This window comes from Piliocolobus tephrosceles, chromosome 14 (genome assembly GCF_002776525.5).
Source record: "Piliocolobus tephrosceles isolate RC106 chromosome 14, ASM277652v3, whole genome shotgun sequence".
NCBI classification, from domain to species: Eukaryota; Metazoa; Chordata; class Mammalia; order Primates; family Cercopithecidae; genus Piliocolobus; species Piliocolobus tephrosceles.
In genome coordinates, this window is record NC_045447.1 from 83,765,901 (window position 1) to 83,788,901 (window position 23,001).

At 37.9% G+C, this 23,001-nt stretch overlaps 1 protein-coding gene across 3 annotated transcripts in view; it reads right to left on the reverse strand.

The window, feature by feature from the left end:
• Positions 1-18,889, reverse strand: part of PTAR1 (protein prenyltransferase alpha subunit repeat containing 1) — a 49,767-nt gene extending 30,878 nt beyond the window's left edge. For all 3 annotated transcript variants that reach the window (XM_023213250.2, XM_023213249.2, XM_023213248.2), the window contains exons 1-3: positions 18,702-18,889; positions 9,694-9,863; positions 721-787 (exon numbers count right to left, since the gene is read on the reverse strand). In XM_023213250.2, coding sequence (XP_023069018.2) covers positions 721-787; positions 9,694-9,863; positions 18,702-18,787 — 323 coding nt within the window. In that variant the 5' untranslated portion in view covers positions 18,788-18,889. The remainder of the gene's footprint in view (positions 1-720; positions 788-9,693; positions 9,864-18,701) is intronic.
• Between the last annotated feature and the right edge of the window lie 4,112 nt (positions 18,890-23,001).

The window sequence follows — 23,001 nt, forward strand, 5'->3', positions numbered from 1 at the left end:
ACTAGAATGTCTCAGGGCTCAGTCTTTGAACTGGTTCTTGTCTCTAGCTATGCCCACTCTTTTAGGGATCTTAAAACAGTTTCATGGCTTTAAAACCATCTATATGTTAGTAACTGCCAAGTTTACATCTGGCCCAGACCTTTTTCCTGAACTTTAAATTAATATACAACTACTTGGACACAAATCTAACATGTCCCAATCTGAACTCCTGACCTACAACAAGCACCCCCTACCTAAATCTGCTTCTCTTCCAGACATTGCCATTTCAGTAAAGGGCAATTCCATCCTTTCAGCTGCTCAGGGAAAAAGCCAGAGTTAAGCATGACTCCCTTCTTTCTCATCCCATACACTTTGCACTATACTGCAGTGCTTCTCAAATACCAGCGATATAATGTTATATGCCTCACAAGCCAACCAGTTATGCCGATTGCCCATTACTCGCCCACCCCAAAAAATGAAGGAAAAATAAAAGCATGTATCAAACAGTATACTGTAACTCAACATGACAATTTATATTTCAGGCAAGAAAGTTTATGAAGACATCACCATGCAAAAAGGGGCAAAATGCATATTTAGAATTGTCACAGATATAAAGAACAGGTAGAAGAAATAGGTGTAAGATGGTTTATATTTCGTTTTCAAAAGCTAACAACTTATGGGGCTAATATGTCTTCAGAAATTTGGACAAACTTTATCATATCACTAATAAAAATGACATACCTCACGTTCCATGCAGTGGTAAAGTCTGGGTTTAGAAGCAGCAGGGTACATGTGACATCTATCAATTCTAAAATAAAGAGAAGTCATATTAAAAACAAATAGTCCTACCTTTGAAAGCTTGGCTTCTCATTCTTTTAAGGTTCTCTTTCTCTCTATCACATTATACTAATATATATCTCATGTCCTACTAACTTTAATGATAAATACCCTCTTCCAAGCTGTCAGTGATACGAAGATTACCCTCAAGATCCTCTCCTACTTTTGGTAAGTGTAACTCTCTTAAAAGCTGACACAAACAATTTTACAATATGCCTATAAGGAATAATCTAATTAACCTCTTCCTTTTTTGGGTGCTTTTCGGTACTAATTTAATATTTACCAAGGAAGGAAACAAAATTTCTATGCCACTACTCATTTAACTTCACAAATATCACAAGTATTGACGGTGTGCGTGAATTTTCAAAAGGAAAAAAAAAATCACTAAGAATCCAACCCACTTAACATAATTCATTTACAATCTCCTGCAAAAATTATCCTTTCTTGCACGTATTTTTACATAGGTATAGCAACGATAAATGTACAACTTTGTTCTATATTTTTCACAAAGTATTATTCCATATGTATTCTCCTATATTACTACAGTATGTGTTTTTAACAGTTGCGTAACAATCCCTTAGTCCAATATACTATCAATTACCTTACTCTTTAGGCTGTTTCCTGTTTGTTTTTAATGTTATAAATAATACTACTATAAACATTTTTAAACAAACTTTTTGTCTTGTAGGCTATTTTCTTGGGATATATTTCCTGAAGCAGAACTACTATGTCAAAACAATATAAAACTCAGTATGACTCCTACTAAGCATTTCCAGATTGTCTTTAAAATGGACTGTATCTATTTATACTGCCAAAAGGAACATGAGTGTACTTATGTCCCTACAACTGATCTATATATATTTTTAAAAATGAATGTGACATAAAAAATTACAATTCATTTATTTTAATTTACATTTGTTAATAGGAACATTTTCATTGTTTATTACATATAGTTCATCTTATGAACTGGCTATTCACATTCATTAGCTATTTATTTACCATGGTCTTGACAGAATTCCTATATATTCAAATAAGCACCTTAAGCCTGTATTTGAAAGAACAAAATTAGCAAAGTTTAGACATATTGTCTTTGTCTTACTAAAACTGAAAAGAATTCTAGGATTAAGGTTATCTATCTAGGGGCACAGTACTAAATTAAGGCAACCCTATCAAGCTCTTATTAAATGCCATGTAATAAAATAATAAAAAATAATTATTACCATTTACTTAGCATTACTGTGTATGAGGCATGGTAGTAAGCACTTCATTTTATATTATTTCACTAAATCCTCATAATCACAATCCAAAATATTCTTATCCCACTTTACAGATAGGGAAACTGAAATTCTGCAATTTAAGCAATTTGCCCGTTGTCACCCAATTAGCATGTGGCAAAGTCAACATCAAAATTGTTTCCAACAAGTCAATTATGCTGCAAACAAAATGTCTGCCCATAATAATTGGGACATTTTCAGTGTTTAAGTAAAATACAAACTTTTTAATATCTAAGAGCAAATACACATAAACACATCCAATAGTCATTTAAAAATACTCTCATTAACAATAAAATCAATTATTTTATTCTATCTTAATAGGAGATTAACATTTATTTGGGGCCCATGATTTCATTCCTAGTGAGCATATGAAATATTCAATTCCAATGAGCAACAAACAGTAGGATCAGCACACATTTATTTTGACCTCTAAGGTAAAATAATTAACCTCTTCATTTTTTTACTTTTAGTAGTTTTTGGCACTAAATGTTTATCAAGAAAAGGAAATAAAATATTCTATGTCACTATTCAGTTTAAATCCACAAATATTCCAAGTATTGACTATGGACAAAGATTAAAGTAGGCCCTTAGGACTGAGTGCTTGAATGTAATGATAAATAAGACCTAATTTTGCCTCTAGGTTATCCTCAAGTTGGAGAGACTATATAAACAAATAATTATATAAGGCAAAATAATTATGAAGTAGAAACATAAACCACATTTTGGGGCCCACCAAAAAAGCTGCAATTAATTCTTAGTGGAATTATACATGGAAGACTAAATAAATAAAGTGGTCACGGCACCACCTTACCATACTGGAAAAAGTATGAGCAAAGATAAAAATGCATGGAACTTCACACATAGTTTGCTCTCCAAGAGATTATGGATAACAGAGCATGACTACAACACGAGGTAGTGGTAAAATGTACCAGGAAATGAAGCCTTCTGAAACCTGATCTCAATCTCTTGATCAGCTTGGCCTTCCATTACTTTCCCTCACATGTTACATTTCACCTGAGTCAAACCCCACTATCCTATGAACACACCTCCTACCCGCCTACCTTCTTTTCTCTGAACAGAATTCAGAGTTACCTGCTTGCTATTCTTTCTGCCTCATGTCTTCCCATCTCCTAATATTTAACGAAAAAAAAAAATGTTTAAAGCCTTTCCTAACCTACCTAGTTGGAAAAAATCTTTCATCTTTTTTTTTTTTTTTTTCCTTAGAGATGGAGGCTCACTTTGTAGCACAAGTTGGAGTGCAGTGGTACAATCTTGGCTCACTGCAACCTCTGCCTCCCACGCTCAAGCGATTCTCATGCCTCAGCCTCCCCAGTAGCTGGGACTACAGGCACGTGCTACCACATTCAGATAATTTTTTGTATTTTAGTAAAGACCGGGTTTCACCATGTTGCCCAGGGTGGTCTTGAACTCCTGAGCTCAGGTGATCCGCCTGCGTCAGTCTCCCAAAGTGCTGGCATTACAGGTGTGAGCCACTGCGCCTGGCCTCATCTCTGCTTTGTGTCTATCTTACTTTTGTTACTTACATAAATATTGTCCTCTTAATTGGACCATAAATTTTTTGCAGGCAGGTCCTCTCTAATACATCTTCAAATTATTCATTCACTCAACAAATTTTGTAAGCATCTATAATAAGCCAGGTATTGAGCTGGCTGAAGATGAGTAAGCACAGTCCCTGGTCAAAAGCAGCTCCATGTCTGACCACAGCACTAAGGAGTGGTAAGAGGATAAGCCTTCCTTAAAGCCATACTACCTGGGTTTGAATCCCAGCTTCTCCACTTACTACCTACATAACCTAACCTCTTGGAACCTCAGTGAAACAAGGATGATAACATCAACCTCATGGTGTTGAGAGCAATGAAATTCATTCCACTTCTCCACAGCTTTTTGACACATAGTGGGTATTCGATAAATATTGTTCACTTAAACGCCATCACTAACTGACCAAGAAATGAGTATTTTCAACATAAGTAAGGAAGTCTGGAATAATGAGGAGGTTGTTCCCTTAGTAAAACTGTCTAAATTTCCAAACTTGTAAAATAGGCAGCAATAACAAAAAAACCCTTCATAGTCAAGTAGTTATATGGAAAGGTTTGTAAATGACGGGAAAGCCTCTGGAATTTCTTCTGACATCTACGATTTTCTAAAAAGTGATTATTCTACCTAGGTAAATTGGCATAGTTCCTTGGAATCTCCCTTTTTACATTAAAGAAAATATGTCTGACCAATGGTAGTTGCTATTTGTTTGTACTTCTAACACAATTCCCCTCCTCCCTCCATCACAAGACAAGAACTTCATCCTCCATGAGAGACTTCTGTACAGCAGCACAAGGCAAAAACTGACACAGCAAGTACTTAAGTCTCCGCTTTTCATTTTATGGTTATGTGAAGATACAGGAAGACTTATCAAAGTAACATTTCCTCTACTGGCAGGTCCCTCCCTAATAGAACAACAGCAGCTACCGGGTTCAGCCACAGCCCAGCTCCATCACTTACTGGGAATTCTTGAGCAAATCACTTAATCTCTCTAGGCCTTACTGTCCTTCTCATATGTAAGATGGAGCTATCATGGGGATATTAGATGACTAAACCCTTGAAGTGTTAGTACAGTCTCTAACATACAGTAAGGACTGAATGGTAATTCCTGTTACAAAGACTGTATTTCCTAATCCAGCTCCACAAATGATATTGGGAGTGGATGCCTCCAGAGGGAGCAAAAGAACCTCCTAAGCTGGTTAAGCAGTGACTGCTGAGCAGAGGGATACTTTTTGACTTTAAGAGTCTTGGAATTTAAAACATCAACAGCCTTAACCACCATCAGTGGTACCTAGTAACATATACAACCACAGGCCATTCTCTTCTCCTCTTTCACAAACTGCTAAAACTTCCTCATTCAGGACTCAGGTTCAGACAAGACTTCCTTCAGTAAAGATTCCAGTCTGATATAAAAGATAGGGGTAAAGTGCAATGACAGGAATGAGAAAGGACTAGGAGAAGTAACTAGATTAGAAGTATCAGACATAATTAAAGAATGAGATCCTCGCAACCCTCTGAGGTCTTGATTAGTATTTCCTTCTTTTGGTGTGCAAATAGGAAGAAAGAGGTTAAGTAATTTGCTAGGTCATTGCTAAGTGACTTCAGTGTGCTGATGAGTTCAATTTAAATCCAGGTCTGCTGTCCTGCAAAGCAGATGCTCTTTCACTCTACCACACTACAGGCAATTACTTTGCCTTCTGCAGGTCAGGACTGAAACAAAGACCTGAAAAAGAACATGTATAATCAACGGTTGTAACTATTTCACTCTCTCAATTTCATCAACAATATACCATTTCCTCTGCAGTTTCACCAAAAAGATATGAGCTACTGAAATCTCTACAGCCTCTTGAAATTAAACATGTCTCTCTCCAAACACTAGAACATATACCAGCAAATAAATGTTTCTTTGTTACACACACTACAATATATGCCTAACCCATCGTCACGTCACAGGGAGAAAAAGAATCAGGGCACATTATACATAGAAAAGTAGCTAAATTTCAGCTATAACAGGGAGAAGAGAAAAGGATGCTACAGAAGTTGGAGAAAAATCAACATGCTTTTCTTGCTCACTGCATTCTAGAAATGGCCCAAGGCCAGTAGTCACCTGGTAATGGTCACTGGTCACTGAATTTGACAACTGTCTCTAACAGAGAAAGGTTTTCGTGCATCTAGAAATAAATTCAAGGCCAACTTAAATCACTAATTCTTTTCCTCCAAAATACATTCAGGTTACCACAAGAAGTGAAGCTTGAAGTAAAGCTATATGGTAAACACCAGAGCGGCCTTGTTTATTATAGTACACAGTCACAGAATCAATAGCTAGATTAAGCTAAAACCTCTTGCTTACAAACTCTTATTACTCATTTGACAAATGTCTGTTGAACACGTAAAGGTTCTGAATAAACAAAAATGATCCACAATCCCTTTTCCTATAAACTCACATTCCAGCCAGGAAAAAGGTTGTTTAAATAATCAGCTAAAATACAGTGTGACAAGTGATACTATTATGCGAGCCATCTGAAAAAAGGGCTCCCATAAGAGAGCAGGGAATAATTTTTGCTTCCTGAAGCAGTCAAAAAGGCTTCACAGTGTTAAGTGTGTGCATGTACATGCACGTGCATGTGCTGGCAACCACACTGATAATGCCAACATTAAGACATGAGCCTGGCCTCAGCAAAGGCATGGAAGTAAGGCAGTAGTACACACAGAGTCAAAGAATGGAAGAATGCTGCTTGTGGCTGCAATGAACATATGTATCAAATAGCTGCTAACATAAATGCTTCTAGGGTTCAAATGAATGTCAAAAAAGCACCAAAGGAAATCTGACAAGAAGTGTCAACTAACACTCTGCCACAGTGTCTCAAGAGCTTGAAAAGGCTGTGATAAACTGGAACAGACGTGCCCAGTTAAGAAGAGTAGAGGCTATATGTGCCAGCCAATTGTTGCCAGGTAGAAAGTTGTATACTCAACCAAGCCTTATGATTTTTCAAGTGAAGACAGAAATCAGATTTATCCAACTAATAAAAAGTAATTTTTAAGACATTATACAAGCCACACCAAAATGTATCTAGATTAGTTTCAACCTGCGTGCTGAGAATCTGCAACCTCTGATGCTGAATATAAACTGGAGGAAAGACTGGGGACAGACTGTGAAGGGCCTTGAATACCATGCTAAGGAGTTTCAACTCTACATTGATCCTGTGTGTATCATGAAATAAGATGAGCATATAATGTATTCCAGAAAAGCGTCAAACTGTTTTTAAGAAACGCTGTTCAAGCGTGTCTGAAATGACTGGCTACTGGCATGATGGACATGGGTCACAAAAGAGCCTGGAAATTGGGTAGACCAGTTATGAGGTAATAAAATTTGTCTGGATGAGAAATAACGAAGGCCTGGTCAGCCAAAGAAATGGAGCGCAGAAGATAGCTTTTAAAGAGAGACCTCAGATACAGACTAAGTGGGGGCTGTGGAAAAGAGAGAGGAGCAAGAAAAGACAGCAGGAGGGCACATCTGAAGAGCTACACCAGAGAGCTCTGTCCAGAAAGAACTCCAATGCTGTGGTCTTCCCTCCTGCTTCTTATTTCTGTTATGGATTTCTCAAACATCAGAATTACAGAATCAGTCCTCTCCCAAACTGAATGTGGGTATTACTACCGCAGACTTAAAAAACAAACAAACAAAAGTCAATCTCTAACTAACTAAACGGATAATTCCTAAACATCTAAGGAATTCAGCAGGTTAATGAAAACAAGAATTCAGTTTGGTTAGGAAGAAAAAAATCTATCCCAGGAGTAAAGGTCACCTTCATTTACAGAATACATTTTTAGGTAGATGCCTAGGATTCTGGCATGATTGATCACACAGACAGATATTCAGAAACTGTTACTGAAATTGTCAGCTTTCTTCACTTGGGTCTTCATATATGTATATTCTCTATAACAGTTTTAAAGGTGTAGCATTTTAATGAAATAATTGGTTTTTCCTAACATTTTTGACATGTTTTTCTTAGCAAGATTTACCTCTGTGCTCTAATTGCTTCAGTTCATAAGTTTGGCAGAATACTCTTTTATTTTCAGCATTTTCGGATATATTTTTCTGTCAAACCCAAAATTCACTTCCTTATATTTACTGATAATACAATATATAACCTGAGTAGTATGTGATACCATACTATCCACCCCCCTCAAAATAGTGAAATCAAAAACTGTTTCCATGAGGATATAGGTTAGGATCAAATCAAAAGCTGCTTCCGTACACATGCACAGTTGCATCTGAATTCAAAGTTTAGATGCCAGCTATTTGTGTGAGTGAGCTTAACCAGTTGATCTTCCGCACGGTTCATCTTGAGCCTATTAAAACTAAAACTATGTGGTAAGAAGACACAGCAAAGCCTGCAATACAGCGTCCAGAATGACAAAAACAAGAGAAATGAAGAGGACTTGGAAGACCACACAAAGAGGGTAGGTTGAGCTAGCATACATAAATGGGCAACTATAGCCTCTCAGTTTTTAAAATTCAGTTTCTTTTCTATAAGATAATCATTCTATCCCCCAACTAAAGTTAGTTATACATTGGTTCGATTATGCATTTCTGTGCACCAGAACATAAACAATACAGCTTTGTTTGACAAAAAGTAACTTGATGGCGCCATATGGTGTTACTTTTTACCTTAGTGTCATTGAAAACTACAGCACGGTGATGGAATGCAGAATTAAAGAGGGTCTAACAACAGATAAACTTGCTTACCTTTAAGTTTATCCCTAAACCCATGCCTTAAAAGTTTATGCCATAAATTTGGCCTATGACTAAACTTAGGCACGGCCTTCTAATAAGAAAATATATAACAAAGGATTGAGTGAAACAGTCACACAGAAAATAGAAACCACTGCTCATTAAACCTTGAGAGTCCTTTTCTATGGTCTAAAAAGGGAAAAGTGTTATTAACCAATTAATGATAGTATGTTACAGATAGTGCTGAGAGAAATTCAAGGAAATCAGTATGTCATACAATAGGCAACACTCTTCTCTACATCTCTCACCCCCAAAGAGATTGTTTGTCACTCAACCGTAAGCTTCTTGAATAAAGGGACCATGTATTTATTCATCTTTTTATCCCCCACAGTACTCAGGACACCATCTGGTATAAGTAGACCCTTGGTAATGGCTACCAAACTGGCAACTAAAATTCTCTAGGAAACAAAGTTCTTATTCAAAATCAGCCTCCAGGCATACTGAGAGCTTTTGAAGGTACTGTCATACGAGGGAAGGGGAAGAAGCTTTAAAAAAACAGTAAAGGATGTGGTGTTAAATGAGTCTTCTCCCAAAAAGTGAGACCTGAGGTGGGCATACAACGATAAACAGAATTTGTACACATGGAGGCTTAATATGGCAGAACACCAAGAAAAGAGACCAGATGGAATGATTAGGGATTGTCTGATGCAGTGGGGGAAAAAAAAAAAACTGTCTGAGAGAAATGGAAGAAGCGAATGCTGGATAGTTTTGTTTTGCTCATTTCAGCACAGGAACAGGACACAAAGGGCCAGAGCTCAGTTGGAACTTGCAGTGGAATGGCACATCCATAAATCACTGGGCTGGTTCACAATATCACTACCACCATCATGCCTGTATTATCTCATTTGGACTGCTATGAAAATGAGTTTTGCTGCCTATAAAATACTAAAGGATAGAAACCAGAGACTGAGCCTATAGGGACTGGAGTCTTCTTCAGTGACATTCAGATTATTTTCCTTCAAATTAAATCTTACAAATGACCCCAATAAATAAACAGATAAAATCTGAACTGCTCTTGTTACAGGAGGTGCCCTGAAATTCTGCTTGAGGGCTTCCATATAATCACTATGGTTGTAAAATTTGTACAGGTGAGTCCAAACTACTCACTTGACAGAAAGGTTAGCACCCACCGAGACAGTGAACAGAAGAGCCAGAACTAGAATCCAGGAATGCCAACCCTCAGACAAGGGCTCTTCCTAGTATATTCCATGTCGCTTTTAAAAACCAAAGGAAGAAAATATGATTCATACTTACCGTCTCTGTTCAGCCATTGCTTTCTTGTTCTGTACAAAAGGAGCTTGTTGTGGACATATGGTAAAAGGAACTTGACACACCAGCTCTCCACACCCAGTTTGTTTTCAACCAGGACTATGGGACTCCGGTTATACCTAGCTTCAGGACATGGGATCAGGCCAATTTCATCTCTTAATATGTAAAACATAAAAAAGAATTAAAAACAAGAATACTAACCTTTTCAACATTTTTCTAATTTCAGAGTACTTTAAAAACCCCACATATTTCCCCCTTCCTTAAAGATATTATTTAGCTCACTTACTGGGATTGGTAGAGGTTAATAGTGGCAAGGGCATGGGAAAACAAGTATGCTGTACTCTCTGTAGACAGGAGTGAAAACCGGTCTTGCCTTTGGATGGTAACTTAAAAAAAAAAGTCTTTCAAAATTTTGAATGAACATACCTTTGATCCAGCAATTCAACTGCTCAGAAATTATCCCATACCAAAATATATGAATCAGATGTTCACTGCAATGTTGCAACAAAACTAGAAACAATCTAAATGTTTATCAATATAAGACTAGTAAAATAAATATGGCCCATCCACATAATCAAGTCATTAAAAAAACAATGAGGTAGATCTGCATATGCTGATATAAAAAAAGTTGCCAAGATATATTAAATGAAAAACAAAAAAGCAAAATGCTGAACACAGTGTACAGCACAAATCCTTTTGTATAATTTCTTTAGAAGATACATAAATGCATTAAAAATTTTTTTGGAAGGATAACAAGACATTTTTGGAGAGAGAAAGGTGTTAAGGAAGGATTTTATTTTTATACAGTTTCAATTATCTAATAACTTGTATGTATTTCTATTTTTTTAATGTTAACAAATGTGTTTATGCTTGCTTGCTAATAAATGCATATGGACCAGAAACAAAGGATCAAAAAAAGTTATTTTATCAGTGAGATTTTGGGCCATTTTTTCTTCTTTATACTTTCCTGAATTAAAAAATCACCCAAATGTTAAAACACAAAATACATTTCAGAATTCAATCATTTTCATCTGTGGTAGCATCTACATCCCTCAATCCACCTCAACTTAAGCTGAAAATCTGCATTAAAGACAGAGATTTAATAAACAACATGTGGGGCATTTGACTTACTTAGTAAATGAACCAGCAAACATAAAAAATTTGTGCAAAACACAGTCACATGCCTTTCAACTCTAAAGGAAGTTATAATTCTTGCCTATACAAAGGATCCTTTCTCAATCAGAATGTCCTCTGTTTAATTAATGAATAACAGGAAACTTTTTAACAATAAGAGTAGTTGAAATAAATGTTTTTAGAGTGTCTATATAGATATTTTAAGCATGTCTTTCAAAAGCAGAATAATGAACTGGTTTTCGGAGTTTGTGTGTGACATTATGTATTATGCCCCTGGCATCCCCTTACCAAAAACACAGTGGCTTGATAGACCCAAAAAGAGGGAAACTGGTTCAATTACAAAGTAGGAGAAACACCCTGTCTTTTTGTTCGGCCACTATCACAAATTGGTAGGAGGCTGTGGATTTAAAATCAAACCCCTCCTGGAAACTAAACTGGATACCTTAGAGGTAATCTACTTTCTACTGATCACTTCATTAGTGACACAGGGATTTATCAATAAAAAGGATATCTTAGGGGCTGCAAGACACTAACAATTCTTTCAAGCTAATTTAACTCTCAAGAAGGCTGTGGGATCTATGGGTTTTTATCCTTACAATTGGCTCAGTTGACTCAAAAGTGTTTTGATATACTGTATCAATACTATCATAAGTTTTCTGATTAACTACAATGTACTGGGTACTTTGTTAGGTTCTAAAATTCAAAAAGAATAAAGCAAAGTGGTCTCAGACTTCAAAGAGCTAAAGTCTTGCTGGGGAGCTGTGTCAATATCCATAATAAAATGTTACCACTTTACCACTCCAATAATATAAACAAAGTCCTATAGGAAGAATATGGACAAAGCTGAAAGAGCACCTGAGGTCAATGCCCAGTATTTCAAAATATATTTTTACATCTCTATTTGGTGGTATCCTGAAATCTAATTCATTATTATGACCCCTAGCCATATCTGGCTATATTTGACTAATATATGACTGAATCTCTGGTATATTCTGATGTTTGTGTTTTACTACATGAAGAATATTAAAAAATAAAGTAAAAGTAAGTAAGTAAATAAACTCAATGTGATTATTTCAGGAAATTCTGTTCTCTGAGATATAATAATCTACTTACAGCACTTCAAAGAACTGCAAGATTCAACAATATAAATGTTATAGTAACAAGAATAAAAGAATCCTGTTTCCGGGTATGGTTTGTTTTTTGGGGGGATCTTTTTTTTTTTAACTTAAATTCACAATATAAAAACCTATCTTGCTCACTAATTAAACTAGGATTAAAATGCCCAACTAATAATTTGGTATCTAAACTACAGGAAAGAGCCATCTGGCACAATTAAAAAACACACTGCTTTGACTGGCTGTTCTTTCAAGAAATACTTTATAAAATAAGAATGGCTTGGATATAGCAGGTACCCAATAACTGCTTCCTGAAAAGCTGACTATCCTTGTACTTTAGTGATAATATTCAAATTAATAGTTTTCACTTCTTGACCCTCTAAAAGAACATTATCTCTGACTTTCTCCTAATAAAGTATACTGAAAACAGCATGTGTCCAAGTCCTGGATGGAAATAGATATATATATATACATACACACACATATACATACATATCAGTATCATGTCATTTTGGCTTCTATAGACTTCAGTGTCCTCATCTGTAAAATGGTAGAACTGTATTATATCTCCAGTAAGGGAAATGGGCTAGATTTCATACAGCTTTCAAATTTTATGTCTGAGAAACCTAGCAGCTGTTTTCATGTAAGGAGAATAAAAACAGTCTTAACAGATAATGTAGAGCACTAGGGGGGAAAAACACATGAAAAGAGGTGGTAGGGTGTAAAGACAAAAGTACTTGATTGAAGTCCAGAGTTCTAGTTAGTTCCCATTCTATCTACTGACAAGCAATGAGAATTTGGCAAGTCACTTGCCATCAGTATCCTCATCTGAAATACAGGAATAGTATCTTCCCTGCCTGTTATGGAAACCAAATAATGTCATGTGAAGAAAGTGGCAAACTACAAAGTGCTAGGCAAAGATGAAATACAGTGCCATTAATCCATTTAAGAGCCTTTAGTCCACCAGCAGAGTGTGTTGGTTAATAGATAAGGGAAAGCCGAGGCAAAGAATTTAAGCCTTTGTCAAGTTATGCGACCCTAAGATACAGTGTTATGCTGCTTCCTAAAACACATTACATGTACTTTGTAAAGACAAATAGGTCAGTAAGCTTCCAAATAATAGTGTGTTTGACTTCAGACTTCTGTGTCTCACCCTGTAAGTCACAGTCCACTTTGTCTAGCCAATTGCAAATAGGATTCCTTCCAGAATCATTTTAAAGTTGGAAGGGACTGCGTTCCTCTGTCATTTAATCTAATGAGGAAACTGAGGTCCAGTGAGGTTTATGAGGATTACCTAAGGTCATATTGCTAGTGGCTAAGTTAAGAATCAGGGCCTCCTAATTCTTAGCCTAAACCCGTGAAACTAGAATGAAGAGCAAAACAGGATTTAGATCAATTCCTTCTATTTTTCTGGAAATTTAAGTTCCAATTCTATACTCAAGAAACACTGGAAAACTCAGGGAAAAACAAAAACAAAAAAACTAAAAGTCACTTGCAATCCCTCTTTAGCTATTAACATGTTTGGATATATATCTTTTTTTTTCTTTTTGGGACAGGATCTTGCTCTGTCGTCCAGGCTGGAGTGACGTGGTGCAATCCTCACTCACTGCAGCCTCCAACTCCTGGGCTCAAGAAGTCCATATATATATATTTTATATATATACACATATATATGGGGGGGGGAGAGAGAGAGAGAGAGGTAGAGAGAGAGAGGTAGTCCCACTATGTTAACCAGGCTGGTCTCAAACTCCTGGCCTCAAGTGATCCTCCCACCTCAGCCTCCCAAAGTGTTAGGATTACAGGTGTGAGTCACTGTGCCCAGCTGGGTATACATCCTTTTTTCCTAAGTATTTTCAAAAACTGGGATCATATTGAACATATTCTATAATCCTTTAGGGAAAAAACTGAGCAATCCACATTAAATATTTTCCCACATAATCAATTTTGATATTTTTAATGGTTGCAATGAATGTGCCATACATATCACACGTATCTCTAGTTATTTCTTTACAAAATAGTCTTATGAGAGGAATGTTTGCACTCTTTCACTACCAATAAATTTCACTCTTTTACATTGTTAGGTTTCTGGCCATTTATATTCCTGGTATTTAACAAGGTATTCGATTACCTGCATAACTAAGAAGATTGTAGGATTTTTAAAGATATAATGGTTTGGGATGGCAATCAAGTTCTAATGGTGCTCATTTTTTAGGTTACCTTCATCACAGGCTGCTCCAAAGGCAGAGCAATGTGGAATAAACCAGCACATTTACTTAAGATCACACTATGATACATCTCTCTGAGTGCCTCACTTCACAATGGGGATCCATTCACTGGCTTCCAGATGATGTTCACAGTTCACTTAACACTGATACTGACTTTGTTCCTCATGTTTAGATAGCTTCTCCTATCTATACTTCTCAGAAACACCATCAACTAGAATACAGCCACTTATCCACAAAAGTTGTATCAACCAGCTTACCTTCTGGGAGAGATGGATGGTACCCAAATACTAAAACTGAATCCTGTAATGTGGAGCAAGCAAACAGAAAACAGTCCCAGGATTCAGGAAATGGTAAAAACCTTTTAAATCTAAATAGTAGTTATTTTGGTTTTGTTCTGCTCCCACCCCCCAAAAGAACTGGAATTCTTTCCAGCATGACCAAAAAGGAAAGCTAGTAAAATATCTAAATGAACCGACCCTTGCATATTGATAGTTAAAATTCTCCTGGTGATTTAGATACTTCAGAAACCTTATAGGCTTTCTCATTAATTCCAAAGATTATCAACTTAATGTTTCACTGAAATTATATTACTGACCTTATTTAGAAAAAGCTACACAAATTACTACTGTTTATTGTTTGTTATTTGCCAGGCACGGTTAGGTTTTACATATACTATTTTATTCTGCACAATAATCTCATAAAGTAGGAATTCTGACCCCATTTTACAGACGAAGAGTCTTGTCTGTCTACTCAGTTAATAAATGACAAGCAAAAATTCAAATCCAGTTTGACAACGTAGACTGTCAAATTCTAAACTCAAATTTTTACACTATACTACACTATTATTTAAATAAATAAAAATCAGATACAAGAAGCCCAGTAGACTCTGGCTTTCTATTCTTCAGTTCACCTTGCAGACAATCTAAAACTGCCTTTCATTATTCTTTACTAAATAATGTTCACTGGTGCCTACCCATTGCCTTAGAAGTGTACATCCATGAGCCAGCTGTTCTTCACCCCTCATGTCTCATTCAGTTTAAATGCTATTGCCTCAGAAAGAACTATCTTGACCTCATACTCTAAATTAGGCGTCCATGTTGTTGATCTAAGTACCCTTCTTACTTTTTCTGACTCTTTTCATAATCTGTACGTTGACTGCTTAACATCCCATTAGGACAGGGACCATGTCTGGTTTGTTCATTAAGCCACCCAGCTTTGAACCCTGTATACCCAGAGACCAGCATTGTGCCTGTCAAACAGAGGTACTCTTTTGCAGAATGTATGAATGGAATGAAAGAAATTAAATGAGAGTCAAGGATTTCCATAATCTGGCCCTACTGTACCTTCTCAGTCACAGTTTGTGTCTTTAAGTCAATTCACTGCTCCCTACGGAGGTCTCTGGCTCCCGCTGAGACTACAAATCCTACCCAGACTTTAATATTCGGCTTAAAACCCATTTCCACTAAGAGCCCTATCCCAGACATAACCAGCCTCCTCTCCACTTCTATTAGACTCCCATAGCACTTGCTCACCATGCTGCTCTCCAGCTTTTACTATAAACTACTTTGGAGTGTTAATTTACTATTCATGCAGTTGGTCTTAGGTCTCATCTACACCTGCACTACCCATCACAGTAGTCACTGGGCACATGGAGCCACTACGTACAAATCAATTTAAATTACATAAAATTTAAAATTTGGTTCCTGTCCATATTAGGGACGTTTCAATTGCTCAACAGCTACCATGGCTAGTGGCTACCATAGTGAACAGCACAGACACAGAAAATTTCCACCATTACATAAATTTCTGTTAGTGCCTTGAGTTCAAGAACTGTATTTTAAACTTCTATTTCACATAGTAAAGATGGTACCCACAACACCTCATAAACAGTGAGAGTTCAATATTTAATAGAAAAAACAGTAACTTGCTGAATAAGATAATGTTAACATGACTATTTACATTGTAAACATTGTCTTCTACATTAGCACAGGGTCCATACACTAAGTTAAAGACTATCCCTAGGTCAAGTTTACAGTTTGAGAGAATCTGATATGATTACCTAAGGGTCAACCATACAAACAGCATTTATATAGTATTATCCAGTTTATAAAGTGCTTCATATTCACCAATTATTTGGCCAATATATTTTTGGTGAGGAACACAGAGATTCAGGGAAGGTGTAATATTTATTGAGTGGCAACTAAGTACCACTGTGTGAGGTGATTTTCCTGTGTTCTCATCAGCCTCACAAGATCAAGAGGAAACTGAGGCTGAGAGAAGGTACCTATTCACATCATACAGTAACAAAACCCACATAAATATTTCTACATAAACAAACTCAGTGTATTCAATGAAGTAGATGTTGGCTAATAAAATTACAACCGACCTTAAGTTTGGAGAAGGAAACTTTTAACTTTTATAATACTGAAAGTGTAATTAGATACAGTAAAGTTAGATACAAACGTCACAGATAAACAATGCTTTTTTTAAAAGAAGAAAAGAAAAGAAACACTGCCTCTTTATTTTGGGAGTAAATGGGCTAAATTAAGGGAAGAAAGTGCTGGCAATTTTCAAAAGCCCAAATTATAAAGCACTTAAAAAGATGCATAGTAATATTATTGAAAATAGTTTTACTGTGGGGAATATGTACTCAAATATAGCTAATGACTAGTATTAAACAATGAGGTAAGCTATTCAAATGTTTAAGATCCATATTACAAATCATTTCATTATTCCGAATATCCAACTTATCTCAAAGTTTTAAATCTCGAATGAGCCAAACCCTTATTACTAATAAATTATACATTGTGAATATATTAATGAGGTTTCACAGTAGAAAAAGGATTAGGGAGGGGCATTAAAGTTCTTTAAGAGTTTCCGTAAATGTGATCCACAAGAACTGGGACGTGTTCCAAACTGCACTGTGTTAAACTGCCAAGCCAATGAACATTCAATCTTGGTTTCTTCAAATATAATGATGCTCTTTTAGTCTACCTCAAAGAAGAGAACATAAGATGATTACGATATTTTTTATTAGACTTCTAATCTCTGCTGTAATTTCTTCTAGAAAAATAATACCAGTGATGAGAAAATACACTCTTCATTTGTCCAACTTTTTTTTTTTTTTTTTGAGGTTGTCTCTTACATGCACTAAGGCTCCCATTCTCAAAAAGAAATCGAAAGACTGATATATAGCAAGGCATCAAAGCATTCTTTAGAAGGCTCAGCAACCACTATGGATACTCCCAGGAAATCATTCCAAACACTCTTATTTTGAAAAGGGCAGCAGTCAATTAAGGGGGAGGGAAGTGGATGCTGTCAGAGGTGGCAGGTGTGTTTTGAGGCCAGCAGTGTTGTTTTTAATGTGGCACAGTTGCACGTCTCCAATTCTGTGCCACAAGGGAGCAAACATCCGAGGGCTTCTTAACTCTTTTACAATCATCTCCTTGGAGGAAAAGAACACTTTGGTAAGATACAAGTTTGGCAACTTTTTTAGGCAGAAAAGCTGAACCGGTTAGAATACTTAAAAAAAAAAAAATTGAGTTCCAGTCTAAAGAATAAAAGTAAAAATAAACTCCAAAAACAACTAAAGTGAAAATAATGCAGAACTGAATGCCATGTTTCTTTTCTTTGAGGAGGAAGAGGTATGGGAAAGGAGGTACACTGTTGCTTCTTCCCTACACCTTTGTATAATGGAGATCTCTCTAATAGTTTTCTTTTCACTTGTTACACAAAAGCAAAGTGTTACAAAAAGTAGACTCTTGTGGTATCTTCCAAGAGTACTTCAAGTAAAATGGAAGAGATACATGTGTCAGTTCTGCAGTGTCCCGTTAAAGAGGGCAGCAGTGCTGGGATAAAAATGAGTTAACATGCTTCTTGTAACTATGAATCCGCTTATGCTAAAAAGTATCGAGGTTTCATTTACACTATCCCAGACTCCACACTGCGCCCACAGAAGCTTCTCTTGAGAATGCTCTGTTCACCTTCAAAACACAATGTTTTATCGGAGTCACTTTACAATTTTGTGGCAAGTAAGGCGAAAGTCAAAAGCAGCCTCAAACCACCTTTAGTTAGTAAACTGAGGGGTTTAGGGCTCATTAAGACTAAGACGATCGGTTACCCCCTCTTGCCAATGACCGGGATGAATCTCAAGAGTTGTGTTTACAAGGCATGCACAGACCCACATTGTTGTGTGCGTCCGTGTACCTTAAACAGAGAAAGGATGTGGACCTACGGGGGAAGTCTTTGGAGTTTCGTGAACTCCTATGAAAAGGTGGGAAGGGAGAGAGAAAGTCGTTCCGTTTCGATTTTTCGAGGTCACTTCTAGGGACTCGTCCGCGAGCGCGTCCCGGTAGCGGAAAGCCCGGCCAGCGGCGCCCGACACGGCTCTGCCTCCTCCCTAGAAGGGCGCGTGGGCCAGGACCCGTGGTCAGCCCGCCGCCCGAGGTCGGGTGGACGTTTGGCCCCGCCCCCGCCCGCTCCCGACGACCCTCGGAGGTGGCGGAGGCGCGCGACTCACATGTGCGGGTTCCTCCTGAAGGCGTTAGTGATGTCCTTCACCACCCGCTGCACCAGCACCGCCACTTCCTCGCTGGTCTCGGCCATGTTGGCGGCGGCCGCGACTGTTCGGGCGCGCCTCCGCGTGAGCCGGGCCGCCAGCAGGAGTTTCGCGGAGATCGCGCGCGCGCGCGCGCGCCCGAGAGTGCGCCGGCTAGGCCGCGCCCCCGTCTCCGCAGCCGCCGCCGAGCACTTCCGGGTCAGCCTGTCTGCGGCCTGGGCGTGGCGTTAGGTAGGGCTGGTGGCCTCCCAGTGGGTGGAGTGGTTCGCCTCCGCGCGAGTAACGGACTTTCATAGCGTCAGAGAAGATGCAGCACGTGTGTTTGCAAAGTTCTCTCAGGCCTCCGATTTTCTTATTTTAATTTTTAGGCCACTCGGGACCGAGGAGAAAGGGAACCTCAAGACACACTCCCCGAGTGTCAGACACCTGCCTGAACACCCCTGGTCAGGTCCCCGGACACTCCCGAAGGAATGTTCAACTGAGGGTGCAGGGCCTCTTAACAGTCTAGTCCCGGGCGTTTTTCAGAGCTTGTCCGCTTTATTTTCCCTGCCGGAGAGATGAAGAGGTCCAGAGGCGTTGCGGCGGAGCGAGTCCCTATTTGACCGTGTTGGTGACCTCCTTTCTAACTGTGCCAATTTTGGTCTCTGAACCTGAAAGCAGCCCTTTTTAAAAACATTAATGAAAATTCTTAAATTTATTAAAGGAAGACAAAGGAAAGTGAAGGAAAAGTTATTTGCCATCTGGATGTAGGAAGTAGAAATGAAATCGTTTTTAAATTTTTCGATTTCATTTTCTACTACATTTGGTAGCCTTTGCGTCAATTTTGGAATTTAAAAAAAAGTATCAAGACTCTGACAGGGTTTGCTCATAACAGCAAAAATAAATTTTTGTAGGAAAAACGAGCTTTCTAGTTTATTTAGGATTTTGAAATGCCATAACTAAAATTTTTGTGTATCAGGTTTTCTTTTGCTCCTCTGTGGTAGAAAAATCTGGCTGCCTTTAGTTCAGTTTTATTCTTCCACCCGTGAAATCTGCATCTTTGGCCAGGTGCGGTGGCTCACGCCTGTAATCCCAGCACTTTGGGAGGCCATGGCGGGCGGATCACGAGGTCAGGAAATCGAGACCATCCTGGTGGGCGGATCACGAGGTCAGGAGATCGAGACCATCCTGGTTAACACGGTGAAACCCCCGTCTCTACTAAAAATACAAAAAAAAAAATTAGCCAGGCGTGGTGGCAGGCGCCTGTAGTCCCAGCTACTCGGGAGGCTGAGGCAAGAGAATGGCATGAACCCGGGAGGCGGAGCTCGCAGTGAGCCAAGATCGCGCCACTGCACTCTAGTCTGGGGGACAGAGCGAGACTCCGTCTTAAAAAAGAAAAAAAAAAAAAAAAAAACAAGAAAAAAAAAAGAAATCTGTATCTTAAAAAACTTAAAAAAAAAAAGAACAAATTCATGAAGTTCATGGTGTGTTTAATGTGAACATATGCAGAGCATTTGTGGTCGTTTTTATGATTGTAAAACTAAAAACTATCCATTGCATGTAAAGTGATTAAGAAATATAAACGAAAAATAAAAATTTACTATACTCGGTGGTCAGTATTTCCTGTGGGTATGTTTATAAAGGCTGGACTTGGCCTTCTAGTTGCAAAAGAAGTGAGATAGGATCGGGCGTGGTGGTTCACACCTGTAATCCCAGCACTTTGGGAGGCAGAGGCGGGAGGATCACGAGATCAGGAGATCGAGACCATCCTGGCCAAGATGTTGAAATCCCATCTCTGCTAAAAATACAAAATTAGCTGGGCGTGGTGGCACGTGTTTGCAATCCCAGCTACTTGGTAGGCTGAGGCCGGAGAAGCGCTTGAACCCGGAAGGAGGAGGTTGCAGTAAGTGGTGAGCCCGCCACTGCACTCCAGCCTGGCGACAGAGCAAGACTCCGTCTTAAAAAAAAAAAAAAAAAAAAAGAAGTTTCACAAAATTGTAGCCGGTGAGGTGGGACAGATTTAAGAATTAGTAAAATTGGCCGGGCACGGTGTCTCGTGCCTGTAATCCTAGCACTTTGGGAGGTCAAGGCGGGTGGATCACCTGTCAGGAGTTCGAGACCAGCCTGGCCAGCACGGTGAAACCCCGTCTCTACTAAAAATACAAAATTAGCCGGGCCTGGTGGTGCATGCCTGTAGCTCCAGCTACTTGGGAGGCTGAGGCGGGAGAATCGCTTGAACCCCAGGAGATGGAGGTTGTTGCAACAAGCCAAGATTGCGCCCTGCACTCCAGCCTGGGCAACAAAAGAGAAATTCCGTCTCAAAAAAAAAGAAAAGAAAAGAAAAAGAAAAGAGTTAATAAAACCAAACAAACTTTAACCAATAACAAGTTCCGGAGTGAAGCAGTGAAAAGAGTGGAATGTGTGTGTTTAGATTCCAAGGCAAAAGACAACTTTAAATATCCTGTTTAAGAATGTAAGACCAGTTCTTAAATTAAAATTCTTAAACTTAGTAAGTTTTCTTAATCAGGATCTTGCATCCTAATGGCAGTGGGAAATAAATCCCAATTTCTGGAGGCAGAGATCAAAGCAGCACACTCAGAAATAATGATTTTCCCCCAAAGACTTTATTTAACAGGGAAAAAATCAAACTTTGTCCCCAAATTTTGATGTAAAACAGGTATTTCAGAAACAGAATTCCTCTGTATGATTCTGTGTATGCCCTCTCCACATGCAAACTCTTTATAGTATTTTTTTTTTCCAGAACTGGAGCATAATTAGAACTCTGAGCCAACTCTCTAGTTTTACAGATAAGAAAACTGAAGTCCAAAGAAGATTTGAAATTCATGAATCCTCAATAATGATATATATGTATACAAGAATAGGGTACAATAAATTTAGCGTGATTTTGTCGAAGAACTACAAGATTTATGTTCATTTATTGATAATAAAATACAGTAAATAAATGCCCAATGAGAGGGGATTGATTAAATTATAAATTTATATGGTAAGATGCTATTTAGATAATTGAAAATCACATTATAAATAGAATATATACCAAAGTGTTAGAGGTATTTTCATAGGACAATTTGAGTATGTAATGTAAAGAGCAAAGTAACACTTGTAATTTAAGATTTTTTTTTTTTTTTTTTTTTTTTGAGATGGAGTTTCACTCTGTTATGCAGGCTGCAGTGCAGTGGTGCAGGTTCAGGCAATTCCCCTGTGCCAGCCTCCTGAGTAGCTGGGATTATAGACACACGCCACCACACCTGGCTAATTGTTCTTAGCAGAGACTGGGTTTCACCATGTTGGCCAGGCTGGTCTCGAATTCCTGACTTCAACTCCTGACCACCCACCTTGGCCTCCCAAAGTGCTGGGATTACAGGCTTGAGCTGCTGCACCTGGCCTAAGAAAAGTTTTTTAAAGTATATATTAATAAGGAGATGATATATTTGTTAATTAGCCAACTATCTCATGTGCATACTAATTTTCTTATAGTTATATTGATTTTTTTAAGTGATCATTTCTATTATTATCATTTACATGGTTGTGAATATATTTTGGCAGTCTTCCCACACACTCCCAAAAACCACACGTTTCTTATTTTAGAAGACTAATTGATAATAGAGGAAAATGTGGGTATGTAATGACCAAAACAAGTACCAAATACAAATACAATACAATATAATCCTAATTTGACATATACAGTATAATTTGTACATAATATAGATATAATTGTACATATATATAAAATAGATGGGGGGCTACAAACTAAAATGTTAACAATGATTATCTCCGTATGATAGAATTGAGATAATTAAGACCAATAAATATATATTCTTTATACTTTTCTGGATGTCCCAAACTTTTACAATGAAAAACCTAATGTATGTCTTGAGGGCCCTGGAGGGAATGAGGACAGTGAAGTAGTTTTAATGACTTTTGTGAAGAAATTAAGATGCCTTGTCATCCGTTTCCATCTTTGCTTTGTATTATTCTGCTTACATTACTGACATACCAAGTCAAAATTACCTATAGGAAATGATGAGCTTTTTTTGTTATTTGACTTATGCTCTTAACTTGCAGTATAATATTTATAGAGACTGATAGTCTGAATTTTAAGAAGGAATGTCAAAGAATAAGACTCCAAACGATGTCTTCTGACTTTAAGCACTTTAATTTCTATGATAAGTCCTCTGAGTCATCCGTGTGCAAAAAGGGCAGTACAAAAGATAATCTCTTGGGCTTATAGGAGGAACAGGCTAAACACTATCCCTGAGAAGAC